This window comes from Gobius niger (genome assembly GCF_951799975.1).
Source record: "Gobius niger genome assembly, chromosome: 11".
NCBI lineage: Eukaryota > Metazoa > Chordata > Actinopteri > Gobiiformes > Gobiidae > Gobius > Gobius niger.
The window spans coordinates 18,029,653-18,048,662 of record NC_136862.1 but is presented as its reverse complement, the minus strand read 5'-3'; the positions used below and the strand labels follow the sequence as shown (position 1 = coordinate 18,048,662).

The following is a 19,010-nucleotide window of genomic DNA, read 5'->3' as shown; positions in this document are numbered from 1 at the left end:
GCTATATTTTGCTTTGTCACAAGATCTGACCAATAAACCAGGTGAAATGTTATGCATGGCTTTAATCATAAGTGAATTGTTCAGTAAGTCTAAATCGGGCAAATGTTGCACCAATAATAGCAGTGACACACATCCCTATAGTTGTCTCAAATGAGGTATGCATGTTAAGTGTTTCCCTCACTGCTGATTGGCCGGCTGCAGCTCACATTCAGGCTCTGTTTATTCAGGTCAGTGAGCTTGGCCTGAGAATGATGTTAGTATGATGCTGCTGTCTCTATGGGCCATTTGTCAGGCTACAGTAGAGGGATACTTAGCTGCCGTCATTTGTCAATGAAAGTGAAACGATCTTCAGTTACATAATGTTTTTCTCATTAATTATTAATCAAAATCAGTGCTTCAGGAAATGTGGTGAGAGTCCAATAGTAGTTTTAAAAATGGACTCACAAAAAATAAAATACTACTTTTAGTAAATACTATTTTAGATACTGTATTAGTCCTAGTTGATTAGGGTTTAGTCCTTTGCCTGTACATGGTTACCCACATATTCTGAAACTGTTAAATAGGAAAAAACTATAATATATCCAGTCTCTCTGAACTCTCATTACATTTAAACCCCTAGTTTAAAAGTAAAATTCTTTAAATTCTTTACGTCCTATTGCAAGGCTTTTGCACAAGTCAAAGACTGGTATTATGTATAAAGATCAATATTTTGTGTAGTTTAGATTCTACAATCAGAAATTTTAACTTCAATAAGATATCATGTTACTAAGGACTTGTATTATTTATTGATTAAATAGTAACAGAACAACATTGCGAAGACAATACACAGATACTGCTCTTGTCCGGGCGTAAGTGGGGAAAAGATAAGTATGAGCCCGATCGATAACGTCTCCCATGTTAAATCCATTTTGCCATGACACAGCTACTGTCCACTGTAACTGGGAGAAGTTAGTTGCACGTCTTTCCCATAGTTCACATTGAGATTTGATCACATCATTGAAGTACCAGCAGACAAACAGTTAGACGCTGACCAGTTCAAAATAACAAAAATTGTGCAAAAATGTTTTTGCTACATACTGTACATCCAGATACTAGATTGGAATGTTTAGATTTTGGTTGCATTTATTTATAGGTGGAGAGTGAAAGAACAGCTTATTATCGTTATTATCAAAAAGAAGTGTATTTTGTCTTTTCTACAAAAATTGAAGTTAACAAAGTAGAAACATTATGTCTGTCGGAAAAGCACCTCTTCAAAGGCGTGTGTGTTATTAAGACTGCATCCATCCATGACCTATTTTATTAACTGATGCCGCTTAGCCAAAATCCTTCCTGAGAGCATGTCCAAATGAAGACTTCCTTAGGCTGTCAAGAGAGAGAAATTGTGCTTGAGAGTCTATATTTACTGTTGTGAGACGGAGAGATATGAGCCAAAAATAGCTTTAAAGAATACTTGAAAGATGACATCAAAGCCGTGCGTGTATTGATCTGCTCCGCTGTTCTATTTCCGTATTTGCATGCTGCTACTCTGAGCTGTGGGTTTGGCGCCTGCCCTCCTCACCGGGACTTTAGACACTGGTATCTTGGTTTTTGCTTGAGGGATCTGCGAGCCGTGTTTTACTGGGATTTTGGAATCACGCGGGGAACAGGTGGTAGCTTTCGGTTGCGCCTGCTGCTCCTCGTGGCTCTGTTTTGACGTGGCTGCTGTAACCTCAGAGTTGGCGATTTTATCTTTGCTCACACTGTCATGTGAGTTGAGGTGAGGGGTTGATTCTTCCGGGGGGGTCGTCGCCGTGTCCTTGATTGCCTCCTCCTCTGAATGCGGTGTAACCCGCACTGGGATCTTGCCCACTCTGCCCCCACCTACGACAGGTATTTTGCTTAGTCCCGTGCTATGTCCTTGAGATGTCCTCCTTTTGTCCTCTTTGATCTGATGTGAATCGTCGCGAGGCTCTGGACTTTTTGGACTTGTCAACCTCCCATCCAATGAACAGGGGTCACTTTCTCTTTTCTTGCCATCCCGGGACAGTTGGGCGGAGGTAACGGGGCAAGAAGAAGTCTGAGAAAGTGCAGGGTGAGGAGGAGCCATGGTGGACGCAAGAGGAATTTGAGGGGATGATGCTGAAATGTGTGAAGTCGGGATGGCCGTCTTTGAAAGGAATGAAGGCATTTCGGAAGGTGCAGCGGAAATTTTAGGTTGTGAGATAGAAAGAGGGGCTTCTTTAGATACAGAAAGGGAAGAGGCGTGGGAATTTTGGCTTAATACAGGGGTATGTGAAGATTTAGATGCCACTGATATAGATGCTGAAGTTGAAAGTGTCCCATTTACAAAAACAGGTACAGCATATGGTGGAGCTTGACTTTTCAAAGCTGTTATTGATACAGAACTTGCCTGGGTTTTAGAAAAACCTACAGCTTCTGAACTGGAAATTTGACTAACAGCCTGTGGGGTTTTGCTCATACCTGCTGTACACAAGGTGGAAGCAGGTGTCGCCGTACGTGTCGTAGATACAGATAATACGGCAGCAGAGATGCCTTGTTCTGTTGTTGTCATTTTTGAAGAGATAAGTGGCGCGGGAGGCGAGGGCTTGGCCGTAACACTAGATGTCACCGATACTGTCACTGGGACTCTGTTGAATGAAGCGGCTGGTAAACTGCTCGTCAAATCAAATCTGGGAGTGAAAGATTGAGTGAGCGTAGGAGTAATAGGGGGGCTTTGCGTTACTGGTGTTGTTTTGGCTATAGCTGCAGGTGCCGTCGTTACAAAGCTACTAATCGATGATGTTGTTTTGGCAGTTTCGGTCAGCCCTGACTCAAGCTTGTTCACTGTTGAGGGCACTTTAGTTTCGGTGACTGGAGTGTTTGGAGGAGCTGCCGTAGCTGAAGTCACGCCTAAAGTTGTTTTCATTGTAATTGGAGGGGAAGACACAATAGGAGAGGAAGTGTTCGTAAAGGGGGCCGTTGATGGTTTTGTGGCTGCCGTCATGACATTTGCTGCCACCTCTGTAGATGATTTAAAGGTAGACGTCGTCAGAGTTGTGGATTTGGTCAAAGTTGTGATGATGCTGCTGGGTTTCAGAGGAGACGAGGGTGCATTAGAAGAAGGCTGGGGGGCAAGGGTAGGCGAGGCAGGTTTTGGCGAAAGCGAGGTGCTAAATGAAGATAGTGGTTTGGAGAAAGGAGTGTATGAAGGAGAAGTGTCTGAAGCTATAGGGGTAGTGGCTTTGCCCCACTCCGCCTCTACGTCTGCCATGATGTCCCCTCCCGAGATGGAGTCAAAGGTCAAAAGTGAGGAGATGTCAGCCAGAAGCGTGCTGAGGCTGGTCTCACCGGGAACCATAGGAACTTGTGACGCATAACCGCCTCGAGTAACTATCTTGGAGGGGGTAGTAGCTGCGCTGTCCTGGGCTGTTAGGCTCTTGATGGTGGTCTCCGAGCTGTCTGTCCCGGGGCTGTCCAGTGAGCGCGGCTGTGATTTAGGGGTTAGTGTTAGGTCCTCTTTGATAATCTCCACACTGTTACTCCTTGATGACATCAGCAGCGGACTCGGTGGGACATCTTCTTTCTCCTCCTTCTCATCTTTATCCTTTGAGCGAAACTTCACATTTCCAAACAGACCCTTGATCCCACGGCGCTGTCGTCCTGTGGGCTGGGAAACGGTCTGGACTCTGCGGTCCCCCAGTCCCCTCCGGCCGCCCCTGAGGATGGAGAGAAAGCCCATGGACTTGGCCGAGCAGGCGGAGGAGATGGAGGTGCGGGCATGAGCGGCAGCGTACACGCCATCTTCGCCCAGTGGTTCCTCCTCTCCCTGCTCCTCGTCTCCTTGAGTCCTCTCTCTCTCCTGGTCCTGTTCGGAGTCGTTAGCTGCAGAGTCGGGCACATCCAGGGTTTTGCTCCTGTGCAGTGGGGACTTGTTGTTTCCTTCACTCTTGCTTCGAATGGAAAAGATATTGCTGGGCTTGCGTTTGCCAAACAGCTTGAATCCCTTTCTGATTTTTCCGCTAGGCTGCGACTCTGATGGTGGAGGTTCTGTGTTTTCAGTTTGCACATCCATCTTCAGTGCTTTGTCCTTTTTCCTGCGCGTCCTCCACTCACTTGTAAATATGTAATTCCTTCAGGGGGCAAATGCAATATTAGAATCCGTGTGTAGCCTTGTGTTACCTCGGCGGCTCACAGCGCTACAGCCTGTGTCTATCTCTCTCTCTGTCTATCTTTGCCATCCAGCTCTTTCTCCTCTATTCCTCCCTCCAAGCCCCTCCCCTTTGCCTCGTTTTTTTCTTTTTTTTGTCTGGCTGCTCTCTGTGGGTCGCCATGGAAACTGAGGGGCTAAGCAGCTTTCGTCAGCGCTGCAGAGCCAGGGGCGATCAAGGAGCCACCCTGAACACGGCTCTCTCTCTCTCTCTCTCTCTCTCTCTCTCTCTCTCTCTCACTCTCTTGCCCTCCATCTCTGTCTGATGACTGTTTACATAAGGGCCACAAACAAACACTCCTTTAACACTGCCAAATTCTGGTTTTCTCATTAATCCGGCTTTATATAAACACCTCTATCCTGGGTAATCTCAGGTTTAAGTGCAGATTGGGGATAAACAGTTTTCATAGCATCAGATGACACAACATCCTATAGTAAGAGCCCAAAGTTTAAAGGCTGACAATTTAACATAATTGTTTATAAAGATGTGATCTACAAAAGGTGTTGCTGATTTACTGTTGTTTTATTTGCTATCGCAATCTGAATTTTGTTGGTGTTCCCAAAAAAAAGTTTGGGGGATTTTATAGAGCCTTAGTTATGTTTCACAATCAGATACAGCTTCTGCAATCGAGGGCTGTGACTTTCTGAACATCTTGATAGTGCAATGTTAGACAACAATGAAGCCATTCAGTGTTTCAATAATTGTATATAGCATATATAGGAACACAGAAACATTGAATGGCTTCATTCTTACTTAGATGAACAAGGATCAATCAATTTCCTTTTATTTTGTACTTGCACTGTCTTCCTAAGTGCAAGTAAGGCTGGATGCCATGCAAGTGCTCCCTCTTGTGGTAAAATAGCATGATTTTTATGCTATTTTTGGACAAACCTGCTGTCATTCTGCAGCTTTAATAATCAAAGAAACTGGACCGTTCTAAAAATATAACAAGGGACATCAAAACAATCTTTAACACTAGTGTTTATTTCTGCTTGTTTTTCTTTTGTTTTTCTGTTTAGATACGAAATAAATACTTTGGGAGAATATAGGAACATGCAAAAAATCTACTTCACATTTGTTTACAGTACATAGACTTTTAAAGTTTATCGAAATGTAAAGTCCTAAAACTGTCAAGTTTCATACATCGTGCTCCTCAGAGGCTGCCTTTAGGGCCACGCCGCCGTTGTGGGTGTTGTCCTGTTCCTCTGGGCAGACGCTGTCGTACGTGCGGCGATACAACCACCGATTGACCAGAGTAATGATGAACATCTCCATGATCATCATCTGCTGACTCAGCACTGGAAACACAACCACATTACACATATATCATACAATGTCGGAACAGAAAACAGTTTTATCTATAAATTAAGTCTAAGTTTTAGTCTTTAAATGAAAGTGTTTTAGTCAAGATTCAGTGAAAATGTGAGGTTTTTTTTTTGTTGACAGAAAAGGCAAAGTTTTAGGCAAAGGCAGAAAGAAATTGATTTCAGTGTCCCTCCTGGGCCTCTCCAGTTGTACAGTTTGGGGGCTCTTTGTTCACCCTTTCTGTGAATTTTATTATATATATTTTTGATTTAGATTTTTTTAGTCTCCCAGAAAAACAAAAAAAGTCACTGAAACATGTGAAAATCGTGCTTACTGGAGCCCCGGGCCTGAGAAGAGAACGGAGGGGAACACGCAATCGTCCCGTCCAGTGCCAAGATGTTGATGATGGAGGTCTGCAGCTGACTCAAGACCAGCACAAGCTAAAAGCAGGACAAGAATCAGTTGCTTCTGTGTTCAGCAGAAATATCCACGGAAAATCTTCAAATGTTAAACTTGATTATTTATATTGGCGTGTGTCAGCATATATAAGAGATATATATAGGAGATATATTGAAAAAATGGATATCTCGATCTTTTTTTTTCAATATCTCGATATCAATATTCAGACAATATTTTTGCAATCCCTCAATTAAATGTGTGCAAACTGGCAAAGAAGGTCCAGTTGGTCTTTTGACTTGCTGTATCTGACGTATTATTGTATAGAATTACTAGTACATAAAGATATGAGACATTATTGATTGAAACATTAGGGCGGGACGATATGAACAAAAATGTATATCACGGTATGAAAAAGAAATATAACAAAAACGATGTATTTGGCGATATAGTTTACACCTAACAAAATACTTCAAAATCAAAGCCTTAGACAATGGGGCAAATTCATTTAAAGCTTTTACATTCTATTCATTCATCTAAATATCTACCTTCATGTGGAAGAATATGTAAGATAAGATAAAATAATATTGCTATGCTCCTGTAGGTTCACAGCCTCTGGACAGTTTTACTTGTGTTTTTAAGTCAGGAGACTGAGGACAGACCTGTGAGGATTAACGCGTTTGGGACATGTGCAGCAACATGAGGCAAATTAATTGTAGTTTCATAGTTTTCAAAGGATCCCCTATTTCCCTATTTCTCCTTCCTTCGCGTCTCTCCCGGTCCGATCTTTAATTCCATATGAAAGGACCATACAATGTCAAAAGGATGGAGGAAAAAGGTTCAAATCCAATGTAGCATTATTTTATTTAACTGTTGCTGATTCTGTGGCTTGTAGAGAAAATAGGAAATGCGAGCTTGGCTATTTGGATTTTTTTTTTTTAATGAACATTTAGCAATTTCTGTATTGTGCTGCTGCTGTTTTTTGGGTAAATATTACTACGTTGAGGGGCGGTAAGTGACTGACCTGGTACATGGCGTATTTTGGGACCATCCTGAGGTGCCGCAGCAGAGAGTTGGTGTTCATGAACAGGATTCCCACGGGCCAAAGGGAGGTGATGGTGAGGACTCCTATGAATGGGTTTATCCAAATGGCTGTGCCGGTTATCTCCAGCTATAACAGAACACATGCCACAATGAACCCTCTAACCAAGACAAAAAAAATTGGATATGCAAAAGAAGCTATAGTGAGAGTTTAAAATAGAAATATCCTGCATTGGTCTGTTTGGCTGGTGTTATCATTATCTAAACTTATAGGAAAACACATCCTTACATCTGAGAGATCAAAGTTTCCGTTTGTCCACAGAATAATGGAGAGGACAGACAGGACTGTTTTGAGGATGGCGTATTGTAGAGCTCCCAACTTCATCCAGAATAACATGCGTCTAAAACAGAAAATGGACATTGTGATATTGGCCTCAATAGATACATTGGTCATTCATAATATAATGTTTGATTATTAGCGGCCCGTTGTTTCAAACTGCCTTTGAAACATACTCAGGTAAATGTTTATTTTAAAGAGGGGGACATCATTATGGGTCCCAGTTATGAAGCAAATATGTTTAAGTAGCATAAATGATTTTACTGATAACAAATGTGATGTGGATCTATTTAACAGTTGCAAAAACATTTTACTTAAAAGGTTTATTATGTGTACTTTTTTATATTTCAAATCAAAAAGTCCACAGAGCCCCATACTTTGAGTTGCCAGATCCTTATGGCTAAATCCAGTTGGCAATATACCAATATTATGACTTGTAGGACTGAACGATGTTGAAGTAAGTTGCGATATGCGATAACACGATTTCGGCACAATATGTTCTGTTCCAATGAAACACAAATTGTAAGTAACTCGTTTTTCAGCAAATTGTGTCAAAACAAAACTTAAAAAAGACTAAAACAAGGGTAACATTTAAGTTAGTAAATGTTAAAACTAAAACTGAATTTTTACACATTTTTAAGTTCTGTTCAATGTTTGATTTTTGCTGAGTTTGTAAAAAAAAATGTGTTGATCTCAGTCAGATGAAGACTTGAATGACGTTGCGATATATTGTGGCTCCTTGAGATACGGATGTTGCATCACCTAATATCGCAATACGCTATTTTTTGTGATTGTGCAGCCCTAGTAGCTTGCCTTTATATTGTACAGTATGTATATTTTTTTTATGCTACGTTTCCTATACCTTTAAGTTCATTATGTAAAATATGAGAGGTCTATTGCTTTGGGTGTGTGATAAAACATAATGTTTTTTTTACCGGGACATGGGCACTCGGGGTAGACAGACGCAGCAGCAGCAGCACGGCCCCGTGCTGATCTTAAAGGGTTGACCGGAAAACCTCTTCAGGAAGCTACTGCTGCCCCCCAGCTCCTCCACCATCAACTCAAGGACTTTGTACACCACCACTGCAAAGTAACTGTACATACCAGAGTAATTTTTTTACAGTCCCATAACATTAATGAGTTTTGTCCAGAGAGAAGCCTATAAAGACGAGTGAATTCTTTTGAAGACAAGGACATGTGATCTTTGTACAAGTCCTGTGTAATGATTCATCCACTTTTTATTTGAGGACATAATCTCAAGGACACAGCATCATATTTTACAACTGTGAGTGAATTTAGAAAGTAAAGAAAAGGGGGAGTGAACTCACCAGTTGGACGTCATATCTGTGAACATGACCGCTCTGGGGATCCACATCCCGAAACAAGACATGACGGCTATGCACTGCAATGGAGAAGTGAAATTCATTTTAAGGCAGAACTTCAAATCATTGATGACCATAATGATGTAGTATTCTGGTTATATTCTGCTTTCACTTTCATTGAACTTTTAAAGCAGAAGTACATGGAGCTTTCCACAGTGTTCAACATCAGCCTGGTGTAGATTTGGGACCCACTTTCAACCTATAATGTGTTAGGACCTGGTTCTCTGGGTCACGGCACCAATTGTTAAGACCCGGCTCTTTTGTATCACGTGAGAACAGATATTTGGAAATAGCCAAAGCATGCTCTGCCATTGTTCCCAGTTACAAAGAAGTATAACCAGCTGGTGACTTCAGAGAAAGAGAAGAAGTGAAGGCCAGACCTCCGTTGACAGTTGCCTTTTATCCTAGTCTTGCACTTTTCTACGCAGAGAGGGTGACTACCTACCAGTGAATCAGTTATTTGTGTCTATGTGTTTGTACTTTATCTGTATTTCAGGTTATGTTCAGAATGATTATGGTTTTGACCGTTGTTTATCAGCTAATCTCACATGGTCTTCTTGTTCTCGAGTGTGTAAGCAAAGCATGAGTCAGAAGCTTGTTCAGATTTCGTTGCAATCCTTTTACATGACAAACCCAATGAACCCACTCAAACCGGTGCGGGTGCAACAAACTTTAGTGTCCCGACCCGCCAGTTAAGACCCACAGATTTAAAGTACAGTACAACAGTATCGCAGCTGTTAGAACTTACTGGCGCTGCTCCGTTGATCCAGATGATAGTTGTCTTTTTGGGGTATGACACTTTTCTGTAAATAAACACACTAGTGTCCAGGTACAGCAGCAGTGAGATGCAGGACATGAAGGTCAGCATGGAGTACAGGCAGATCCCAAACACGTCCAACTCTATGGGGAAGATATGGGAATGATGAAAAGACTGAACGTGCAAGGTCTCAATATTTGTCATCTGCAGTATATGTAGCTGATTCAAGACAAGCCGTAACTATTTCAGAACTTTAGATTAGTTGAAGATCCACCAGCTCGCAAAAGCTTTACACTTGAAACTGGGAAAATTAAAATATCATTCAAAAGTTCATTTAATTCTGTAATTCAACTTAAAATGTGAAACTTATAACGAGCCTTTGTTTGTTGTAATTTTGATGATTATGGCTTACAGTCCATTTTCAAAATGTTCGAATTTTACGAGTTTTTAATTTGGGATTTTTAGAAGCTGAGCCATAATAATCAATATTGTAACAAATAAAGGCTATACGTATCTCACTTTGCATGTAATGAGTCTATCATATATTAGTTTCATAGTTTAAGTCACCTGTACACTTGCCCTGTGATATTTTAAAGTGTTGTTACACTTGGGTCACAACAGAGAAAACACTGTTTAGTTAAATAGTATCTTACATGGCACAAACATGTTATTCTTGGCAAACCTTAAGAGGTAAGCTGTGTTTAAATGTGTCGCTTGACCAAGTCGTAAGTTCATTTTAATGATGAATGCGTTTGAATCACTCACCTTTTATCACATCAATGGCCAGGGGAGGCTCTTGTAAACACGCTGGGTGAATTGTACTATTCATTGTCTCCAAATTATCCATGCTTTATTTAAAAAGTTAATCCCACTAGGGTAGTTCAAAACCTGAAACTTATGAAGTGAAGAATGAGGCTACAGCAGAGACAAAGACGCTCCTCCAAGTAACTCATTCAACACTCGTGTTGGACCCAACTTATAAAAACAACAGAGGTCAGTGACACTTCTTTGACAGTGTCAATCAAAATGAACTTTGGCAAGGCAAGGTGTGTCCGCTTCCTTGCCAGAACGTATAAAAGTTATTACACCAACGTCACAAATCCAGTCATTAATATTACAGAAACAACATAAAAAAAAACACCTGTAAACTAACCGCAAATGTGCCTGTTTAAAGTGCAAAGGTCGGCAAGGGTCTATTGAAAATCATTAATAAGGGGGGGTTTCTTCAAGCTCTCCCTATGAGTGCTTAAGTTTTAAAAGCCAGTAGCATGTAGGTCATTCACCCTTTGTGGCGGTGACTTTACCTGTCGCCATTCTTCATTGTTAAAGCTGTTGCTCAACAAGCAGCGGCTGTAAAGTAATTATTCATTGGTGCTATTATTCCTCACTTCTACTTACTAACAAAAAATGGAGATGTAGAACAAAAACAGGTCTTTTATGTCGCACAAAGCTATACTTGCAAATTACAACATATGTGACAATTCTAGCTGAGTGTTTATTGCAGTGGGCAGCCACAACGCAGCGCCACATAATAAGATGGGTTAATGCCAAAGATATGAAAACAAATTGAACAGATTGTCCTTTTATGTTTTATTAAATTGACAGTGCACTTTGGAGCAACCTGCACCATTTTTCCAATGTGGTTTATACTGCAAATGGCAAATAAACTGAATATGAATCAGCGTTCGACCCCAGAAATGGTGAAATTGTATAATTTTTTCAGGTTTTTACTACTAATTTCTATAGAAGAAGATATTAAAAGTTTTTTTTATATTCAAGTCTGTAATCTATAGCAAGTTTCAAAGTGTTCTCTAAATGTATTTGTTCCTCTTTACAGTGCCTCTCACTTAAGTGTTTATTATTGCAACACAAAAATTCACAAATCCTTCAGCGTTTTCCCAATAAAAAACAGCATCATAAGTAGCTTTTATTCAGTTCAGTCAATTAAAATCAGTGCATTCAAATAAACAATTTTACTTCCATATTAGTTTTCATCTTGGGTGAAGCTTAGTAAAAAAAATTACAAAAACAGTTTGTTCATAATAATAAATAGTATACATAGAAAAATTTCAGTATAATTTACACACATTTTACATAGACTTACACAGTGCAATAGTTGTGTTTTTGGAAGAGATAAAAGCCCACAGGCTGTTTGCAGTTGGTCATAGTAACCTGTTCTTTACACTAGTAAATGTAAACAAAGCCATTATGATGTTAAACATCTTACATTAAATGCATTTAGTTCATTTTTGTTCTATTTTGGTGAGAAATATTACAGCTTAGTTAAAATATAAAACAATCATTTAAAAAAATACTGAGACATGGTTTTGAAGCATGAGATGAATTAAAAAACATCGAGTGTTGAAATGAACTATTACATTATTCTGGAAGCGCTGCCCTGATGAAGCCACTTGTTTGTGGTTGAAACATCTCTTATAAATATGAAAATATCAACATCTGATTCAGGTCTATTGGCAAAGTCCCCCTGCCCCCTATTGTGTACACATATTAAGATATTGCTCTACTGTTGGAATGCAACGTGAATGACATAAATGTCTCATTTTTCATATTTGCACCACCGGTGGTAGTGCAACTGGTGGGACATAGTTAAGTTACTGTTTATTCAGGAGTAATGCAATTTGCTTTATGCACACTGAAGATATAAACCTAAAAAATAAATACTGTAACTAAAATAAAGAATCCATTGCATTTGTTCCTTCATATCCCCAATCTTTCAATGAACTGGTTAGTACTTCAAACATTAAAATTAAATTAAAAAATGACAACCCTGTATTCACGTTTTGGTTGCTCAAAGACAAAATATTTGCATTTGTGGATTTGCCCTGATATATATTATACCCTTAAGACACAGTGGTTAAAAATCACATTTTCCCCAAGGGCAAAATTTGTCTTCACACTTTTGGACTAGCAGCCCACGGAAGTTCAACAAGATTGAGTTACATTGCTTATTAATACAATGGAATACTATTTTATAAACCAATTTTCTGCTACACAATCAACTGCGAGCATATTCTCCGTCTTTTACGACCAAAGCAGGGAACAAACTACTTTCCACAAAAGCAGAGACAGAACTAGAGACCTGCTTGGGACAGTCAAAAGGTCACAGGTCTGCCTGTGGTGATCACTGTGATAGCACATAGTACAGAGACACTAGTGCACCTTGACATGTAGCTCAGTGCAGAGGACGTAATGAGAGGCTCATAGAGAGAGGTTAAGGCATCGCTCGTTTGTGCTTGAAAATGTCTTAACCTGCATATAACACATGACAATTAATCATACAAATATAAATCACCAAAATGCAAAAAAAACATGAAACAGCACTGTAATTACTCACTATGGCTCAGTCTCTATTGCCACAGAGTCTGCGTGTCCTTTATCCAAAAGAAAAACAATTCAGTGTAGAAATAAAAAAAAATAAAGACCTTTTCACAATAGATATAAAAAATAATTCAATGTAGCCAAACAACCGTGAAAGTACCTGTTTTGTTATTGTCCATTGTGTGTTGTTCATTATTCTCAGGCTGACAGACATTTGTCGCGCCATCAACAGCGCTGCAAGTAAAATTAATAAATAATTTGAGCCAATAATTATAGCAATGTCAATTTCTTTAAACATTTATCACTTGCCTTTTGCCATTTTGCTGCACGATGTTGTTTGCCTGCTCAGGATCTATATGAACCAACCTGGTAACAAATGAATGCCCATCTCCCAGACTGACAAAATAAAACCAGCCAAGTTAGCTTCAAACTTTTAGGGATAGACCTAAAAATGTGTAATACTAACCCAGAGAAAACAGGGAAAAACCAGTATTTGGGCTGGTCGCCAAAGACTTCAGCCATGTTTCTTCTGAATCCTAAAGAGAAGCCATTTCTGTCTGGACCATTGATAAAGACAGGGGCTCTGAAAGCCTCTGAATGAAAACAACGACATAGATTAGAGATAAAATGATATAAAAACATGTGCGTGTTGTGAAGATACCTATCGTGGTTCTGTTCTTCCCGACGAGCCACAGGTGATAGCTGAGCAGGGAGACGATGCTGATGGAAAACAGAGCCGCCACAAAGAACAGAAATAAAATGTGGAACTTGGCGTGAGTGTCTGGCAGCAGTTTCTGAAAATAAACAGAATATAAATTAGTAGTTTGGTGTAGGAAAGTGTACAAGAACTATTTATATTAAATTATAATTGGTTGGTTGATTCTGGTTCTTTCAAACTCAGAAAGAAATACAAACATTTACATAGAGAGATATGATACATTCATTCTTACAAATTACAGCTGCACAATTAATGAAAATGATCTCAGTTCACCCTTAAAGAAAAAAAAATACTAACATTTATTACAACTAGCAACAACGAAACAAACCACCACACGACACAAAACAAGATCACATACATTGACCAAAGACAGAATGAAGAAAACATAGACTGAGAAATTGGTGTGTTTGTATGTGTGTGTGCAGTGTGTGTGAGGGAGGTGGTGTTTTTAACAGAAATCAATGAATATGCATTAGGATAATAACAAAGTTATTGTAATATTGCTGTATCAAAATTTATCATAAATTTATCATAAAATTATCACTTTGATCAATTGAACCCGCTGGATTTTCCAGACTTAATGGCGGCGTTTCACAACAAAAGATGTAGCTTCTTATAAGGCTGGCTGTGTTAGAAACTGTATTTCACAAGATTCAACAGTGGGTGGTGATACATGAAAGTGCACAGGTGTTTGAATTCTGCACTGTCACAAGGCAATCTCGGGCAAATTCTGATTTAGTCAGCAGCAGAGAGACAAAACATCCAGGTATATATTAAATATAACCATTCATTCATTCATTAGATGTCTTTGAAAACAACATCTACTGACACTGTAATTTAGACCTCTACAAGCATGTTCAGTTTGTGATTCTTGTATTAACTTACAGTTAAAGTTCACAATTCAGACATTTCTCAAGTGCTTCAAACCACGAACCATGTAAAAATATGCACACAGTGAACTGGATCTTTATTTCACAACATTTGCAAATCGAAAACTTTAATAAAAACAAACAATTATTATTTTCTTTTTAAATCGTACTGCCCTATCCAAACGTCATCTTTGTCTTAAAAAGCTATTTAAATAACCTCATTGATAATAAATAATGCAAAGTAATTATTTTCATTCTTTGCAGATGTTTTGTTTGTTTGTGTTATGTTTGTCCACATCCACAAGCTTCTCATCATGGGACCGTGTGACAGTCACTGTGTAAACTGTGTGTTCAGCGACACCACCAGAAACACATCACATGACCCACACACTTATAGTAGTTATGTGGTTTTTGGTTCACATTCCTCCATTATTTTCAACAGATCTATGGTGTAAAACTGCCCTGTCAGTGTCAAATGCTAAAGAGGAAGTCCTACACCGACTTACCCTCCAGAATTTGATGAAATACTGTATAACCGTTGCACAAATGACGATGCAGTAGAGTGTAGCATAGCCCAGGAACAGGATGAAGTATTTGTAGTTTGAGAATCCAACGCAGTTATTGACCCTGAGGAAAAGGAGGGCTGAGATGAACAAAGAGAACGTGCTATTTATAAAACTGAATCTGAAACAATGACACAAAAGGGTTTACCAGGGGCAGTGATGGTCCATTTTCAACACACACCTGCAGAAGGACAATAGAGAGGTTGAAAAGATCATCTTATATAATGTCCAATACTACGCCTATGGATATAATCTATATTTGTTGAGTATATTGTAAAAGTGTCTCACCTCTCACAAGTGGAGCAGTGATGGCAGCGGTCAGGTTTGATTACTTGGCAAGGGTCACAGTATCTAACCGCTATTGACAGAAAACAAAGAAGTAAACGGTGGCTTTCAGATTCTGCAACTCCCACCAGACACTTATTACAAGGTATTTAAGATCATTGAAAAGGAAACCAACAACGTCTTGAACATGATTGTTTACACTGGTGACCACTGACCAGCCTCCAACATACTTTATTGTAGATTGTAAATACTGACTCCCTTTTTGCTCCTTTAGGACATCCTGATTCAGTGCGTTATAAATTATCCTGATGGGAGTCTGTATGTGAGAGTAAATGAACTTGGGCTCCCACAGGAAATATCACTAACTGTACCTGCACCATTTCAAACCCCCTGAGTCAGACAGAAAGGAAAAACACACAGAGAACATATCACCAGTATCCTCCAACAGCTCCTGTTCCCATAGAATACAAGCTCCTTCTCCTCACCAACAAATCCCTCCATAACCTCTGTAAAGTAATAAAGCATCCATGAATGTCCAAAAAGCGCTAGTATTTGAGGTGTTATTATTCACATCCGCAGTCACCCATGCTGATCCACGAGAGAAGACGGAAGTATTTCAAGCATAAGTTGATGTTTAGGCATTGGCGCGGCACCTGAAACCAACTAAACTGGCCGTGAAGACCTGCTCTGCCTTTCAGTTCGCTGTGGCCTCAGCGTTTACCTGTTTTGGCGATGAGCAGTCATATTCTGTGGGAATGTCTATTTCATGTTGAGCTAAAATGTTTAGCAAAACAATGCTAGTTATTAGCAACAGTTGGGAAAGCATTCAGAAAGCATTGAATACTAGCTAAATCCATTATTACCCACCATGGTGAGTTTAGAACAGGGGTCTCTAAGTAAATTTCCCTGGGGCCAAAATATATCAGGAGTGTAATACCGGGGTCCATAAACAAAAACTTCTGTGAAATATGTTTTAATTGGGAAAATACTATTGAGGAAACTTGTTTCAATAAAAGAATAATAATGAGCCTGTCAGGACTATAGCCTCGGCTTACACTTGTATTGCACTTAACAAGCCTGTGCCACAAGTCTCTGCTACACTGTAGTCACTATTTATTCACTCAGCACTTGGTGGTGTTAAGCTACTATTGTAGCCACAGCCGCCCTGGGGCAGACTGACCATTTACCACGTGGCTATAATTTGCTGTTTTTATCCTGATCTCTTTTTAAGTCTGTGCCCTCTGCTGGACACGTGTGGAATTCTTTCCTTTTTTTATTTAAGTGCCCCCCTAGTGGCTGGAATGAGCGCACTGATTATTTCCGTAAAACATTCAGCTTTTTTCTTTTTTAAATGCACAGGAATTTGTGCTCTACAAGTCAGGGGCCGGACTGAATCATCTCACCTGTTGGAGACCCCTGGTTTAGAATGTAGTATAATTGGACTAATAGCTGAAAATAATATAAACAGATTGTAATAAACAGAAGTAATTTGTCCACCAGCTATTGTAACTTGATCTTAAACCAACAGCGGGACAGACCTGCTCTCACAGCGGTCTATTATAAAATCCTCAAAAGCACAAACCTGCGGGGACGGCCCCCACCAATTTGAACCGCTCTCACATGACCCGGGTCGTTCTGCTCCTAATGAAAAACGACTAAAAAACTCCTGCAGCCTCTCTTTTTACCAGCACTCTCAGTCTGCTGAGAGGTTAAAAAGAAAAATTAAGCTTAAAAAACAGTGTTGTGATTCTAAACCTTTGTGCATGAGTCGGATATGTTAAAGGAATATGTTTTAGTTTGATTTGGCCATGGCTCACCTCCTCCAGCAGTGCGGGTGTAAATGGGTAAATTTCTTGCTACTTTCTTCAAAATCTCCTGCTGCACTTCTGCTCTTTCCTCTCTTTCAAACTGATCCTTCTCAGCCCTGGGCAAACCGAACTGCCAGGGAAAGAGAAAATACATTAAGACAATCAAATATTATGGAGATCAAACAAAACAAAAAAAACTTACGGCTTTAGAGGGTTCAGCTGGTGTGACCCATATGGTTTTCCAGTATGACCATATAAACATAATGAGGCAGATGTGGAAGATGACTAAATAACTGACTGTTTAAAAAAGGGGAAAAAGGTCATTGATTGTAACTGATTATAATTAACGTTAAACTATGTGGAGTTAAAGAGAGGTTTGGGCTTGACCACAGTAGTCACAAGAGTCACAATAGTGCCTAGATCAACTCAGTATTTATCATACTATGTACCTTCAATTGAACTAGAGGAAAAGAAAAAATGTGTCTTTACAAAAGGGCGGTAGAGTAAAAAAAATTAACATATTTGCCGTTAGAGGGACAACTAATTGAAGAATAATGTCCTTCATTGTGCTTTAAATGTATTGTAGCTTTTAAGATATGGTTATGTACATTTGCACAAAGCACTGACTCAGTGTTATTACTGTAAATGGGATTAAATAGTCAACATTATCGCTTATTGCAATAACGTACCACACTGTGTTATTGTAATAGGACTAGTAATAGGCAATACAAAAAAAAGACAAATCCAAACTGCAATGGTATGTCTTACTTCTTTCGGCATCATTTGGGATTGTATCTGGACAAAAATAAAAGGGAGAAAGAGAGAACGAGAATATTAACCTAAGCAGTTGTATTTCCAAATAACACTTGATTTGGCAGCTAAAGCAAAGCTAAGCTTAACTTCTGATATACATAAATGTATTATGTGTAATCATCCTTTTTCTACACATCCATCATAGTCTCACGCCACCCCTCCATGTGGCAGCAGCCTGGTACGACCAGCATTCACCCCTTCACAACAGAGGGCTTTGTGTTCCTGCTCTAACATATACAGCATTTGTACCATTACCCTATAGGCTGCTATATGGACATTGGACACCTTATGACACAACTGCAGGAACGCTCAACAACAGCAACAAATAAATAAACAAATAAATAAATAGATATGGGTGTTATTACAGCTTACATGCTTCCTATATGTATATGTCTATTTACTACTTATCAACACTAATAATCAATAGACACTTGTGCCCTATCGAATCATGCATGTTATTGTTAAATTGTGATGAATATTAATCCTATGCCTATTGCCTACACTCTAGTGCAAAGTTTAACCCAGACTGTACATGGACATTTGTGCTGCTTTATTGTCGTAAACATTTCGAAAGTGGTTTAATTTGCTGTTTTTATGAACACTCCTTCTAGTCTGAGGAGTTTTACATCCCATTCAGCAGCGGCTTGACAAAGTTAACAATCACGTAACTACCCAACATTGAGAAGATTACAATAAATGCCAGGGGGCAAATGGCTAAAAAACAAGTGTACTTACAGACACACAGCTCCACGACATAAGCATAATAAGACCAGCCGATGACCAGATTTATAAACAGGACAGGCACCCAGTTTAAAGCCCGTTTACAGCACCTTAGCGCATGAGAGGGCGCCATCTTTAATCTGCGGGACAGGCTCGCTGCGCGTAATGTATGCTGATTTAGCAAAAACAAAAACTACAACTCCCAGGACCAGGCAGCCAGGCGCATGCGCAGTTGTACTTGTTTCTATAAACAAAGCGCACGTTTCGCACCTGTGTAAACGTTTGATATGAGCGTTGTTTTATAATTGGCTCATAATGTAAATGCCTATATTTCAAGTCATATCAAATGTACAATACCGGTCAACACTATTAACATGGTACGAGTCTCATTGAAGGCATTAAACTATGTATGTATGGATGTATGGATGTATGGATGGATGTATGGATGGATGGAATTATGTAAAAAACACAAACGTGTGAAATAACATTT

General features: G+C 39.5%; 3 protein-coding genes across 3 annotated transcripts; all 3 read right to left on the bottom strand.

Annotated features, from left to right (window-relative positions):
• Window positions 1–1,189: 1,189 nt before the first annotated feature.
• Window positions 1,190–4,322, bottom strand: LOC306969831 (uncharacterized protein). The gene has a single exon (XM_079565528.1). The coding sequence runs from the start codon at window positions 4,049–4,051 to the stop codon at window positions 1,499–1,501; it is 2,553 nt and encodes an 850-aa protein (XP_079421654.1). The 5' UTR covers window positions 4,052–4,322; the 3' UTR covers window positions 1,190–1,498.
• Window positions 4,323–5,324: 1,002 nt separating this feature from the next.
• On the bottom strand, window positions 5,325–10,776 carry LOC306970952 (organic solute transporter subunit alpha-like; the record flags this gene model as incomplete). Its single annotated transcript, XM_079567048.1, has 8 exons — window positions 10,171–10,776; window positions 9,397–9,548; window positions 8,595–8,668; window positions 8,202–8,360; window positions 7,219–7,330; window positions 6,913–7,059; window positions 5,827–5,932; window positions 5,325–5,485 (listed from the first exon to the last, which is right to left on the bottom strand). Exons 1-8 carry the CDS (start codon window positions 10,250–10,252, stop codon window positions 5,325–5,327), a joined length of 993 nt encoding a protein of 330 aa, XP_079423174.1. The 5' UTR covers window positions 10,253–10,776.
• A 1,326-nt stretch (window positions 10,777–12,102) lies between these two features.
• LOC306970289 (palmitoyltransferase ZDHHC20-B-like) lies at window positions 12,103–18,668 on the bottom strand. The gene is made up of 13 exons (XM_079566204.1): window positions 18,536–18,668; window positions 17,756–17,782; window positions 17,190–17,284; window positions 16,997–17,117; window positions 15,183–15,252; window positions 15,043–15,075; window positions 14,838–14,958; window positions 13,406–13,538; window positions 13,211–13,337; window positions 13,054–13,140; window positions 12,905–12,984; window positions 12,761–12,797; window positions 12,103–12,675 (listed from the first exon to the last, which is right to left on the bottom strand). Coding segments are annotated over exons 1-13 (1,050 nt in total). The 5' UTR covers window positions 18,654–18,668; the 3' UTR covers window positions 12,103–12,674.
• Window positions 18,669–19,010: the final 342 nt, after the last annotated feature.